Source organism: Schistocerca americana, chromosome 7, assembly GCF_021461395.2.
Source record: "Schistocerca americana isolate TAMUIC-IGC-003095 chromosome 7, iqSchAmer2.1, whole genome shotgun sequence".
Taxonomy (NCBI): Eukaryota; Metazoa; Arthropoda; class Insecta; order Orthoptera; family Acrididae; genus Schistocerca; species Schistocerca americana.
This window is the reverse complement of record NC_060125.1, coordinates 232,571,673-232,585,354: the sequence shown is the minus strand read 5'-3', so window position 1 is coordinate 232,585,354 and position 13,682 is coordinate 232,571,673. Positions and strand designations below refer to the sequence as shown.

The following is a 13,682-nucleotide window of genomic DNA, read 5'->3' as shown; positions in this document are numbered from 1 at the left end:
AGGTCACTCATAAGTGAGCGGTTGTGTACAGAAGTCTAGGAAAAGTGGTAGATTTTGAGAAATTTACCCAGAACTGCAGGTCAGGGGAGACTTACCAGACAGGATGAGAAGGAAAGACTGATTGTTGGGGACTGCACCAGACAGGATTTGAAAACCTGAGAGCTTAAAGGTGGAAGACAGGGTAATATGCAAGACAGATATAACTGCTTAAACATAATGCATGAGTTAATAAAAGTGAAAAGCTAACTGCATTGTATATAACAGAGGTGGGGGGGGGGGGGGGTGAAAAACAGACAGGTAAGAAAATAAAAGATGTATAAAAGCACAACTGAGTGAAAAAAGTAGTAGTTACTGTGAAGAAATGCTGAGACAGAAGAAATTAACGTAAAGTAAGGCCAGGTGGGTAGCAAGAACTAAGGACGTGTAGCACTAGTTCCCACCTCCAGATTTCTGAGAAACTGGTGTCTGGGGGAAGAATCCAGATGGCACATGTGGTGAAACAGGTACCGTTGTCATGACTGTCATGTTGTACAGCATGCTCTGCAATAGGACATTGTGTGTTGCTGTATACACCCTCTGCCAATGTCCATTTATCCTAACTGATAATTTTGTGGTAGTCGTGCCGATGTAAATGGCCGAACTATGTTTACTTGTGAGTTACAGGGTTGGTATAGGTGGGTGATAGGAGGGTGCATGGGGCAAGTCTTGCAGCGGGGATGGTTACAGGGTAGGAGCCATATAGTAGGGAGATGGGTGCAGAGGGAGCGTAGGGTCTGATAAGAATATTGCGGAGATTAACAGGGTGGCGGAAAGCTATTCTAAGTGTGGTGGGCAAAATCTCAGACAGAATGGATCTCACTTCAGGGCACGACTTTAGGAAGTCCTGCCTTTGTCGAAGTAGCTGATTAATACATTCCAAGCCAGGATAATAATGAGAGACCAGTGATGTGCTCCAAAGCTGTTTTTTGGCAAGATCATCAGTACCAGGATTGGATGTGATGGCCTGGGAAATCTGCTTTTGAACTAGGCTGGTGGGGTAATTACGTCCAGTGAAGGCTGAGGTGAGAATGGGGGCGTTTTGCTGTAAAGAGTCTGCATCCGAACAAATACATTTGTGTCTCATGCCGAGGCTGCATGGTAGGGAACATATGACATGGAGAGGACGGCAATTGTCAAAATGTGAGTACTGTTGTTTTTTAGTAGGATTAATGTGGACAGACATGTACAGCTGGCCATCGGTGAGAAAGAGATCAACGTCAAGGATAGTGGCACAGGATTCGGAACAGAACCATGTGAAATTTAACTGAGAGAAGGTATTTAGAGATTCTAGGAATTTTAAGGGGCCAGCCTCACGATGAGTCCATTTGGTAAAGAGGTCAACAATGCACCTAAACCAAACTAGAGGCTGAAGACTTCTGGATCCCAGAACAGCCCCCTCCAAGTGACCCATGAAAAGATTGGCACAGGACAGAGCCGTCCTGGTTCCCATGGTTGTATCCCTGATCTTTTTGTATGTCTGCCCCTCAAATGTGAAGTAGTCGCTGGTAAGTGTAAAGCTGATTAAGGTGAGTAGGAAGGATGTCATAGATTTGGTATCTGATGGGCACTGACCGAGGAAATGTTAAGCAGCAGACGGATCATGCACAGGGGGATGTTGGTATAGGGAGAGGAGGGATAAATGGTAAGAAGCAAGATGTGATGATGGGAGCGGGACAGGCACGGATTTCAGACAATCTAGGAAATGGTTGGTGTCTCTGATATAGGACGGAAGTCTCTGTACTACGAGTTGCAGGCGCTGATCAACTAAGGCAGATATACGTTTGCTGAGTGCATTGAAACCAGCAACTATAAGTCGGCCAGGATGAGAGGGACTGCATGTCAGTTCGAATCACAGGGATGGGATCTCATGGCAGACGCTGTAAGTACAGGTGACTGACAGCTGGCATAAACCTTCACTGTAGTGCTCTTTATCGATCAAGTACCACAGCGGTAAATCCTTTGTCTGCTGGGAGGATAATGATGTAGTCATCAGCTTGTAGGGAACGTAGAGCTTGGAGTTCTGCAGAGGACAGGTTAGGGTCATGTTGTAGGGACCTGAGCAACGGTTGTGAAGCAATGCTGGATGTGAGGAATTCTTGGAAGGCTTGTAAGGGATGATTTTGAGATAGTTGTGGTGGATCTAGTTGAGATTATGATCGGAATTGTTCAAGGCTGGTTCAATGCCTGATTTGCTGTTATAAATGTTTTGGGATTGGATTGCAAAGTGATATTTCCAGTTGACATTGCGTGTGAAGGAAAGTAGGTTCTTCACCACAGCAACATGATCAAATGCATGCAGTTTTTGAGCTGAAAAATGAGACTCTTAGATAACATAGACAATTCAGGAGGGGAGAGGTGCTTTAGACGAGAGGTCGAGGATACTCTTATCAGACCCTATACTACTCCTGCATCCATCTCCCTACCATACGGGTCCTACCCCTGTGACAGCCCCCCCCTTCCCCCCTTCCCCCCCCCCCCCCCCCCTGCAAGACTTGGCCTATGCACCCTCCAATCACCACCTACACCAGCCCTGCAACTGGCATACAATACTATCAAAGGGAGATCCACCTTGTGAAACAACACATCATACACCGGCTGTTATGTAAACACTGTTCGGCCTTTTATATCAGCACGAGTACCATCAAATTATCAGTTAGGATGAATGGGCACTGACAGAGGGTGTATACAGTCAACACACAATATTCTATTGCAGAGCATGCTCTACAACATGACAGACATGACCTCGGTACCTGTTTCACGAAATGCGCCATCTGGATTCTTCTCCCGGACACCAGTTTCTCAGAACTCTGCAGGTGGGAACTAGCACTACATGTCCTTGGTTCTTACCAGCCACCTGGCCTTACTTTACATTAATTCCTTCTCTCTCAGCATTTCTTCACAGTAACAGTTTTCTACATCTTTCATTTTTCTTACCTGTTTGTTTTTCGCTGCCCCTCTCCCACCTGTGTTACGTACAATGCAGTTAGCTTTTCAGTCTTATTAACTCGTGCACATTGTTTAAGCAGTTATACCTGTCTTGCACATTACCCTGTCTTCCACCTTTAAGCTCTCAGGTTTTCAAATCTCGTCCGGTACATTCCCGAACAATCAGTCTGTCCTCCTCATCCCATCTGGTAAATCTCCCTGACCCACGGTTCTGGGTGACTTTCCTGAAATCTACCCATTTTCCTAGACTGCTCCAGTCCTCTTCCTTCATCCCTCTTCCCCTACCGTGCTTCTGCATGATGAAGGAGCCACTGGCTCCAAAAGTTTGCCTAATTATAACCTCCTTTTGTGTATGTGTTCTGCCGCCACTTGTTGAGAAGATTTTTATCCATACAATTATTTTGTAAAAAAAAACGAAATGTGACAAAAGAGCAATGACAGCCATACAGAAGGGAACTTGGGGCAGCAATACTGGTACAGGAGAGGACAGGGGACGAGGATGGGGAGTGGGGGTCACTTTAGCAGTCACCAGCCTTCCGAGTAACATTTTTGGACAACATATTTCATTATTTTGAACACACCTGAATATCCTAATGAAATTATCTATGAATCTTTTATTAACTTCATCTGTTGCTTATTTAGTACATCTCCCACCATTTAAGAAGGGTCAAAGTGCTGAACTCACAACTATGCTAAATTTTTATGGCTTAAAGGTTTCAGTGCACAGCTCCTACAAGAGTATCACTGGTGTTATGCTAGACGTAAAACATGGGAGATGAGTTTGTCAGATTTTGTCACATACTGCTTCCAGCAAGATAATTATACTTCCAAGGAAGCACAAATAACTCAGGTGGCACTGGTGCACAGAAGCACAGTTGTGACCACATAAAAATAATAATTTTTAAACACCAATGTCACATACCATGACATAATTTCCAAATGTGCAGTCTTTTCTGTGCAGCTTTTGCAGTTTTCAGCAACAGGATTCAGTGCCTGAAACAGAACAAAAAAATTCCACTGATTTAAGTGTTTATGTTTAAGATAATTCATTTTCAGATGAAAACTTCCACACTGAAGTAAAATTCCCCATTATGTGGGAATGATTGAGTTTTGTTCATAAGTCGCAATTATACATAAGTCTAAAACATTACACAAGCTAAGTACCACAAAAAGAACCAGACTTATAGTACACATTGTATATTAGAGCACTTGGTTGTGTCGCACGTAATAGGTTGAAATGTGGTCACAAATTATTACTCAGTACATTGTTTTTTAACGCTTCAAAATCAGCCGGCCATGTGTCGCAATCCTACCTCAGGTGCTACATTGTTGTGTAGCACAAACATGGAGTGGGGAGGTGGTTGTTGTTGTTGTTGTGCTGACAGGGCAGGGGAGATGTGCCGAGAAGAGCAAATGACAGCACTGCTGCTACCGAGGTGGAGGGGGGCTGCAGAGGGTGTTGCAGCTAAGGGGGAGCGCAACCAACACCAGGGGCAGGCTGCCGCCACCAACATGAGAGGGGAGACTGCACAGCTGCTGGGCGCCAAGAGATGGCTATGGAGAGGTGGAGGGGTAAAGTGAAAGAGGAAGGAATAGGGGTGGGACAGGTGGAGGGGTACAGTGAAAGAGGAAGGAGTAGGGGGCGGCTAAGACGGAAGGGGCTGCAAGCAGTTAATGGGGTAGTGTAGGTGTAGGGAATAAGGGGTACAGAATGGGAAGGAAGAAGATATTATATTTTATTTCATGTAGCCTCACTGAATCTTCAGTAACAGAATAAATACCGTTTCAGTTTAACTCTTATCCAACAGATACATGTACTAAAAACAAGTTCTTGAATGGAAGAAGGTAGATCAATAAACTTATGCAAATGCCAGTTGTACAGTCATATAAATTTAATTAATGTTTAATGATTGTACAACTTACACATGCCATGTCAACATATAGTGTGGATATGACTAATTGCGTAGAATTCATATTATTAAGAATGTTTATTAATCACACAAACAACTCATGACTTTCTATTGGCATATTAAATATGATGTGTAAATTTTATTTCAGTAATTCATATAGTTGGACATGCTTTCAACTTCTACAGCATCAGCACACAGCCATCAGATGATCTCTCCTGCTTGTTCCGTAATTTTCAGCATTCGTAAGTTTCATATATATCTAAAAATGTATATGTATGTCTTCTTAAAATACTTTAAACTTAAAGGGTGAAACCTAAGTACGTTGGCTGAATAAAATTGAAACATGTGTCATGTATTCTATTATGTAACATCAGACAACAGAAAGAATTACACCAGACTGCACAGTACTTTAATAAATTTGGACAACAGAAAAAACTACTGCTTACATTTATAAATCTGACTCATTCCCAATCACTAATTAAACTTGAGCATATGGGTATGACAAAAGTGTAACAACATGTACACCTAGCTTAATATAGTACCAAATACAAAATACTGCAAGATCACCATGATTTTCTAATTAGGCAGAATGGTTCACCGATAATAACAGAGCGTTTATTCCACAGGAAGTTTCAGTGTACTATTACTGAGTTAAAATTTCCTCAGTTTCCATAAATGCAAGGACTGTTGCTGCAACAATTCTATTTGTACAGTCTTTCTCCATCTTCTGTAATACTGTGATTGTAATGACCCCCAAAGCAACAATAATACTAAACACCAGCCTAAAAATTATCATTTGATACAGAGAATCAACTTACACATTACTGACAGCTTCCCTCCTATAACATATTAGGCTCAAGAACTCATTCATTCTGTAGATTGCAACAAGACAAAGAGCCTTCAGAGATATGGAATGAGTCAAGTTATACATTTAAAAATAACAAACAAAGCACAGAAAGAATCTGTACCGTGTGCTGACAAATTATCACCATACTATGTGATGTTGCCTACCAAAAAAGAAGAAACACTGCAACTTTTCTAAATTGTCACTTCTTCTGTTATATTAAATAGCTGATGCTTCACTTACATTGAAAGCTTAATGTTTACTTGGTTACATTTATATTTTTTGGAGAAAACTCTGTATCTACAGAGGCTAATTAATAATACACAACTATTTATGTTGTAGCTTTAAAACAAACACTTTGACTTGTCATGTAGCTGACAGAAATGTTCAGTTCTCAAATACAGATATTTAGATAATTTGCACAGGCAGACATCTCCCATTTGAACCATAGACAAGAAAGCAAAATCAACTTGAAAATTATTTTCGTGTCTTACACTGTGATTGTGTACATCACAATCCAGCAGAAATTTATTATTATCAGCAACACAGACCATTAAGGTATAAATTTACTGAGATGTGAATCTCATTGTCATATGTTATGATTCCAGGTTCTGAGGAAGTTAGTTTCATGCTTGTGATACAGTCTGTCAATGAGACCCTTCATTTTCCGTTATGGAAGTAAAAAATGTATGCAAGAAGGATGGCATTAATGCCTTAACACTTTTCCGAGCAGAATTTTGAAATCCACCCATGCATGCACAAAAAATATACTAACGGGATTTATCTATATTTTCATTTTTAGCTCTATTAAGACTTAAATTGTGGCGTCTTGTATTGCTTTCTCCATGGATAATCCTTTGCAAAAGCTAATGTGAGAGGTAGTTGAAGTATGTCAGAATATAGTCCTAAGTAACAGCCTGATTAAAAGAACTACTTTAGCGTAGTTCAGTCATTTGAATAAGATTTTACAACTCCACTAAAAATGACACAATTGCAGAGAATGATCTTAATTTTTTTGTAATCTTCTTAGGTGTTTTATCTTTGTGATTAATGTTTGTTGGTCATGCATGTAGCATCGTTTGCTGGTCATACGTATAGTATCTATCTAAAATGACTTGACGTGGCTGCTTATTAGTTGGTGCAATTTTTGTTTTAAATTTGCTTTTGCATTAGTCCTCAGAGTGTTTTACTGAAGGTAATGAAGTTATGCCTCTGGACTATGGTTTGTCTTCTAAATTATATAGAGCACAAGGTACTTTGCTATATTGAGTTATCCTTCTCTGTTCAATTTCATTCTCACTTGTTGTTGGGGAAAAACAAGGCTCAAAGTGCTGTAGGAATGTGGATAATTTTCCATTTGCCTGATAAATCTCTTCCTGGAAGTCTTCACATAATTGAAGTGTTGACATAGGAAAGCATGTACAGTAGAACCCCCCCTAATCCGACCTTGTATGGTCCGTCACTCCGGTTAGTCCGACCACGCTCAGGCTTGCGAGCCTGTGCCGACTTGTCACTGACTGGACTCCCGTAGGGCCATTGTTGCGGTGTCTATCGCTGTGCATATTGTTATACTGTACGTTATTATGCAGTTTTATCCTTTGTTGGCATTAAAAAACGTCGTCGTTTGCTTTATTCCGTCTTCTCTACAGTACTCATTACTGTAGATTCATTGTGTGTACCGTTGTGTGTTTTTCGGCATGTCTGGATTCAAGCTTAAACACGTAACTCTTTCACTAAATGAAAAAGTAACAGTGCTACAAAGACTGGACGAAGGAGAATCGCTCCAAATATTGCAAAGGAACTGAATGTAGGTACTACGACAATTAAGGATTGGAGGAAGAATCGGAAAGACATTGAATCCTATACAGTTACGATTGATGGTGAAAACACTCTGAAGAATCGCAAAACACTAAAAAAGCCTAAACTTGAACTGCTTGATAACGCATTGTGGATGTGGTTTTGTCAAGAAAGAAGGAAAGGAACTCCAACATCCGGGTCAATTCTCAGAGAAAAAGCGAAAGTTTTGCACAAAAAACTGGATGCTTAAAGTAAATTTGCTGCCAGTGAAGGCTGGATTGACCGTTGGAAAACTCGTCATGGTGTCCGATTTGTTTCTATTTCCGCTGGCCGGTGTAGCCGAGCGGTTCTTGGCGCTTCACTCTGGAACCGCGCGACCGCTACGGTCGCAGGTTCGAATCCTGCCTCGGGCATGGACGTGTGTGATGTCCTTAGGTTAGCTACGTTTTAAGTAGTTCTTAAGTTCTAGGGGACTGATGACCTCAGATGTTAAGTCCCATAGTGCTCAGAACCATTTGAATCATGTCTTTGTTTCTATTTCCGGTGAAAAACTATCTGCTGATGCCGCAGCTGCTAAGGAGTTTTCTGTTAGGTTTCAAGAAATTGTAGAAGAAAATGAACTATTACCCTGCCAAGTGTATAACATCGACGAGACAGGGCTGAACTATAAAACGTTGCCAACATAAGTGCTCGCAGCTTCAAATGAATCCGTGGTAGGAACGAAACTTATAAAAGATAAAAAAAAGTCATTCCTCGTAGCAAGGCAGATGGTACCCACAAGCTCCCCTTGTTCGTCATTGGCAAATCTAACACGCCAAAGGTATTCAAAAATATAAACTTATCATCCTTGCCGGTTTATTACCGCAATCAAAAATCTGCTTGGATGGATTGCAACCTTTTTAAATCCTGGTTTTTCGACAAGTTTGCGCCATCGGTCGAAAAAGACTTGAAGCAAAAAAATCTGTCTGTTCGTGCTCTACTGCTGTTAGATAACGCACCATCACATCCATCTGAACAATATTTGGCGAAAGGGGACATAAAAGCTCTCTTTCTGCCTCCTAATGTGACCTCACTCATCCAGCCAATGGATCAGGGCATTATCGAATGGTTAAAAAGGCGATATCGCAGAAAGTATATCGGCTCAATCTTGGAAAAATCTGAAGGAGGTCATAACTTATTTGAGGCAATGAAATCCCTGAACATCAAAGGTGCTATATACACAATTGCTGCAGCATGGGATGAACTGAAACCTGACACACTGCGGAAATCGTGGCGTAAACTTTGGCCACAAGTTATGACTGAAAATGAGCATACCGAAGATGAGCAAAACAACGACACACTGAAAATCGTTAAAGATCTACAAACTCTGGAGACGAACGTCCCTGCCAATGAAGTTGAAGAGTGGATCAATGAATGTGACTAGGCCGGTGACACTTTTGAAGAGCTCAATGTGGACCAGATTGTTGCCGCTGTTGGCAAGAAAACTGTAAATGAGGACTCGGATGGCGAAGACGAACCCCCCCACCCGGATTTCACACAACGATGCAAAAAACGCTTTTGACATCGCCCTTCAATACATCGAGCAGAATCCAACTTCAACTCCACTGAACGTTTTATGGGATAAAAAATGGAGGGACACTGCAGCTAAATCTAGAATAACATCTGCTCAACAAAAATGTATCATTGACCGTTTTTCTAAGTAATTTACTTTCGTTTTTACTGTAAAAACAATGCATACAGTATAATCATTTCTTAGTTGATACGTACAGTAGTTTATTTCTTTGTGAAGAATTTCTTTTTACATACAGTGCTATAAACATTTTTTAGTTTACAGTATATATTGTTTATACGTTATTAAGTACAGTACAGTACTGTAATTTGTTTCTCGTTTTTCCTTTTAAAACCAATACATATTATAGTGTGTGTAGACTTTTTTAGTTAATATATTGTTTTACACTGTGTAAAAAACATCTTTTTATATTACTGTAGACGTCTTTTACTTCTTAAATTGTTTAATTTTTTGTACTAAATGTCTCTCTATATTTTTTGCAAGAAATATTAGATTTTTTGGATAATCCGACCTTTTTTTCGTTCCGACCATGGTCCCAGTCCCGAAGGTGACGGATTAGAGGGGTTCTACTGTAAGTCACAACTTTAATTTGGACAGAAAGACTAGCTGACAGCTGGGAGGAACAGGCAGCATGTGCACAGAATAGGTATGTGACATCAGTGATGTCACTCTGATATGGGCACGGGCAGTTCTGTGTATTGCACTATGATGTGTAGCAGTGGACCAGAAGGATACACCCCTCATGGGGTACATGTGAAACACCCTGTATATCACAAATATGAATGATCCAAAGACAGAACCCTATGGGGCACTCTGGAATGTTGTAAAGCATTTGATATGCAATTGTTGATTCTTGATGAATAGACAAGTTCTGGATAGAAACAGAAAAATGCCTTTTACACCAATTCTTTCAAGCTGAATGAGAGAATGCATCAGATGTTTTACTTAGATCCACGAGTAGAGTAAAAGCAACAAACAGCTTTCGAAATATTCTGAATTTAACACCATAACAGCAGACAAACACATTCGATCATTTCTTTGTATCATACAGGTAAATTGGATTCATTTAAGAACATCTGTGGAAACATTGGAGCACAAAAAATGTGAATGTGTTCCTGTTTATTTAAGAAGACTGACTGAATAGTGGGAAACCATCTGCCTGATTTTACCTTCCTCAGCACCTTTAAAAATTTTCCCAAAAATTTTGGAATGCAAACATATCACACTTTTTTTTAAACATGCTACTCACTTCAAACTCCCGAAAGCTCCCCTAACTATCTCGCTCACACTCACTAGTCAATCACTGTTAAGTCACTCATACCCATCCAGTCCCAGTTCCCCTTTCTCACTCATTCAGCCGTTGTCTCTTTGTGTCTCTGTGTCATTGTCTCCTGTGTCACAGCCACAGTCCCCTTTGTTCTGTCCTACTGTCACTGTCACTGTCTCCCTCTTGCTGTTTCTTACTGCTAATTCCTTCCTACTGCTGCTGCTGTCTCTTCTCACTGTCACAATTTCTCTCTTCCTGGTCATCATTGTCATAAACTTTGTGTCTCATTACCACTGGCTCTCACACACTTTCACTTTCTCTTTATTCCTTTCCCCTGACACTGTCTCCTTCACTCTTTTCCCAACACTGTTCTGTCACTGTCAACTATATTCTACTACCACTGCGTTTCTCTCGCACTACCTTTGTCTCCTTCACTCTTTCTATAACACAACTACTATCTACTATCTTCCAGTACTTATTACTTTTCAATGTATTTGTCACTGCCACTATCTTCCCCCTCTCACTATAAAAAAGCATGAATATGTTTGCATGCCAATTTTTTTAAAGGTGCAGAGAAAGGTACACTAAGGCAGCTGGTACTCCACTTCATTCAAAGTCTTGTAAATAAACAAGAACACACTGACAATTTTCTGTGCTCTGATGGGAACATCTTTCTGGTGGATTCATTCTTTTCCCTACTACAGCGGGGCATGTGACTCATACGAAATGTATGGGTCAGAAAAATTTTGCTAGTTTGTGCATGTGAAACTGAAATAACGCAAAACTAATTTTATACCTCACAGAAGATTTCACTCGCTATAAAAATTGCATGTGCTTTAGTATTACAAAGTGGGGTTCCATTTTCACCTCAAACTGGATTTCACATGCATATTTTATATTTACAAGTTAGTTAACTTTCAAACTCTGTATCTCAGAAATGGATAAATATATGAAGAATATTTTCAAGGTTGTCCAAATTTGGGATCTTAGGAATATATTGTACAAATTTTCAGCCATTTGTTGTGCATAGCCGTCTTGGAATCTTCATCTGGATTTTGGTCTACTGACGACAGCAAAAATATAGTAAAAAAATAAACTTTTGTGCGGTTTTCCAAGGAAATGCCCGTAAACTAATTTTTCAATATGTCCGTTCAAGCCCTCCATTGACCAAATAAAATACGAAAAGAACCAAATGATTTGCTCCATTTGCCTAAGCAGGAGGATCTGTGTATTATTCATACTTTGACACTGTCCTGTAGGACAGTGACACTAAAACGATCCTTCTGTTGGGTATACAAATGGTTCCTGGCCAAAGGACTATCCAAAACACTTGACCTATCTTTTTTATCATCAACAGAACCCAAGGTACGAGCACTAGCAAATCCCATTTTTGTGTGTGTGGCATTTTGTAACTTATTAGGTACGCATGCTTTGTGTGTGGCATTTTGGAACATATTAGGTACAGATAGTTACACACCTTACAGAGTAGATGTCGAGCCACAGACAAGAGAGACTGCTATACATTAGAGCTTTTGGCTAAAAGACCTTCCTCTAAAGTAGAAAAACACACACACACACACACACACACACACACACACACACACACACACACACACACACACAAAGATGAGTATCAATCTATTCATTTCACAATAATTTAGTTATTCGATTCTGGATTTTCCTTTGTTTCATTCAAGATAATATATCATGATGCTGTAATTTCAAAATTAGTAATGTTTATGTTTTTCATAGAATTTCATGGAAGGTTTATGAAAGATTTTCCACGTACAGCTAGCTCTCAATGTAATTGAGAAACAAATATTTTGGCACTATTCTCACAACAGATGTTGTTTACCATCATTCTGTTTCAGAACACACGAGATTCCTAAATTCCAATACTGGTGTTGGCAGACAATCACTGGTGTAACTGGAATCCTTCTGACACTGCTCCTTGCTCTGGTCTGCATCTTCTCCACAAGATATGCACGGCAGCATCTGTATAATGCATTTTGGTTGATACATTCACTTTATCCAATTTTCTACATACTTATGTTCCTTCATGGAATGGGACGGCTTGTACAGGTATGTGAATATTTATCACTGTTATTTAAAAATGTCACGTTACAATTGCTTATAAATGGCATGAAAATCTTACAGTAGTCTTTCAGCCCACAACTTCAGATAATGTCTGAAAATTAACTCGGTAATTACAAAACAAGAACATAGTATGTGAGAGAGACGCATACATGCTAGGCCTAAATGTCTCCGAGTATTTACTGCGAAAAGTTGACCCACAGCAGGTCTCATAAAAACAGAAAAGAAGGGCCATGAGAATTTTGTGTAATGACACTAAAATAACTCCCACCTGAGTACAACGACTTTATTGTTGAATAGCTTTAATGAGGTACTAATGGACAGCTTCAAACAAAAATAAGCTACATTACAGACTGATTGTAGAATATGAATGCTGCCACATGCCCTGAATCAGCTACAGGGTTTATTTCATTTATCATGTGGATAGGTTAGATTAGACTCAGCCTATAGTTTGTCAAAAAAATAAAATGCACGATATTTTTTGTACTCAATGTCATAACATTAATGAAACAGACATCTGAAACTTAAACTGTCACCATGAATGCATCATTTAAGTAAACACAGTAACTGTTTCATATGCTAATGATAAATTGGCTCATGCAAAAATATCAAAGTATATTTTGTTCCAGGAACCATTTATGGTTTACTTCTTCATTGGCCCGTGTCTTCTATTCACAATTGACCGTTTCATTACGGTAGCCACTAAGAAAGTGGAACTTCCAGTTGTGAGAGCAGAATTGCTACCATCAGGTAACATATAAATTTTTTTGACTATTTATTTCAATGCCAGAATTTGTGTCTGGGACAGTGTTATGCAAACATCTGAACAGTAAAGCAGCAGTTAATGTCACTTGCACATAACTGATAAACAGCACATTGTCCAAGTACAAGAGTTCCATGAGTCTCTCCCCAATTCCATTCAGTACCTTCTCGTTAGTTACATGATCTGCCCATCTAACCTTCAGCATTGTCCTGTAGCTGCACATTTCAAAAGCTTCTATTTTCTTCTTGTCTGAACTGTTTATTGTCTGTTTTTCACATCCGTACATGGCTATGCTCCATATAAACACTTTCAGGAAAGACTTCCTGACATTTACATTTTGATATTTAACAAATTTCTCTCCTTCAGAACAGCTTTTCTTGTCATTGCCAGTCTACATTTTATAACCTTTCTATTTTCAGCCTTCAGTTACTCAGCTGTCTAAACATCTACTA

The 13,682-nt window shown here is 39.8% G+C and overlaps 2 protein-coding genes across 7 annotated transcripts in view; one reads left to right on the top strand and one right to left on the bottom strand.

The window, feature by feature from the left end:
- The window catches only part of LOC124622094 (GPI mannosyltransferase 2-like), a 387,261-nt gene that overhangs the window by 309,365 nt on the left and 64,214 nt on the right, over positions 1–13,682 (bottom strand). For all 5 annotated transcript variants that reach the window (XM_047147677.1, XM_047147675.1, XM_047147683.1 and 2 more), the window contains exon 2: positions 3,908–3,978. The gene's annotated coding sequence lies outside the window, so the exon portion shown is untranslated. The remainder of the gene's footprint in view (positions 1–3,907; positions 3,979–13,682) is intronic.
- The window catches only part of LOC124622093 (dual oxidase-like), a 252,302-nt gene that overhangs the window by 178,401 nt on the left and 60,219 nt on the right, over positions 1–13,682 (top strand). For both annotated transcript variants that reach the window (XM_047147673.1, XM_047147674.1), the window contains exons 25-27: positions 5,044–5,137; positions 12,245–12,455; positions 13,097–13,217. In XM_047147673.1, the coding sequence (XP_047003629.1) occupies positions 5,044–5,137; positions 12,245–12,455; positions 13,097–13,217 (426 nt within the window). The remainder of the gene's footprint in view (positions 1–5,043; positions 5,138–12,244; positions 12,456–13,096; positions 13,218–13,682) is intronic.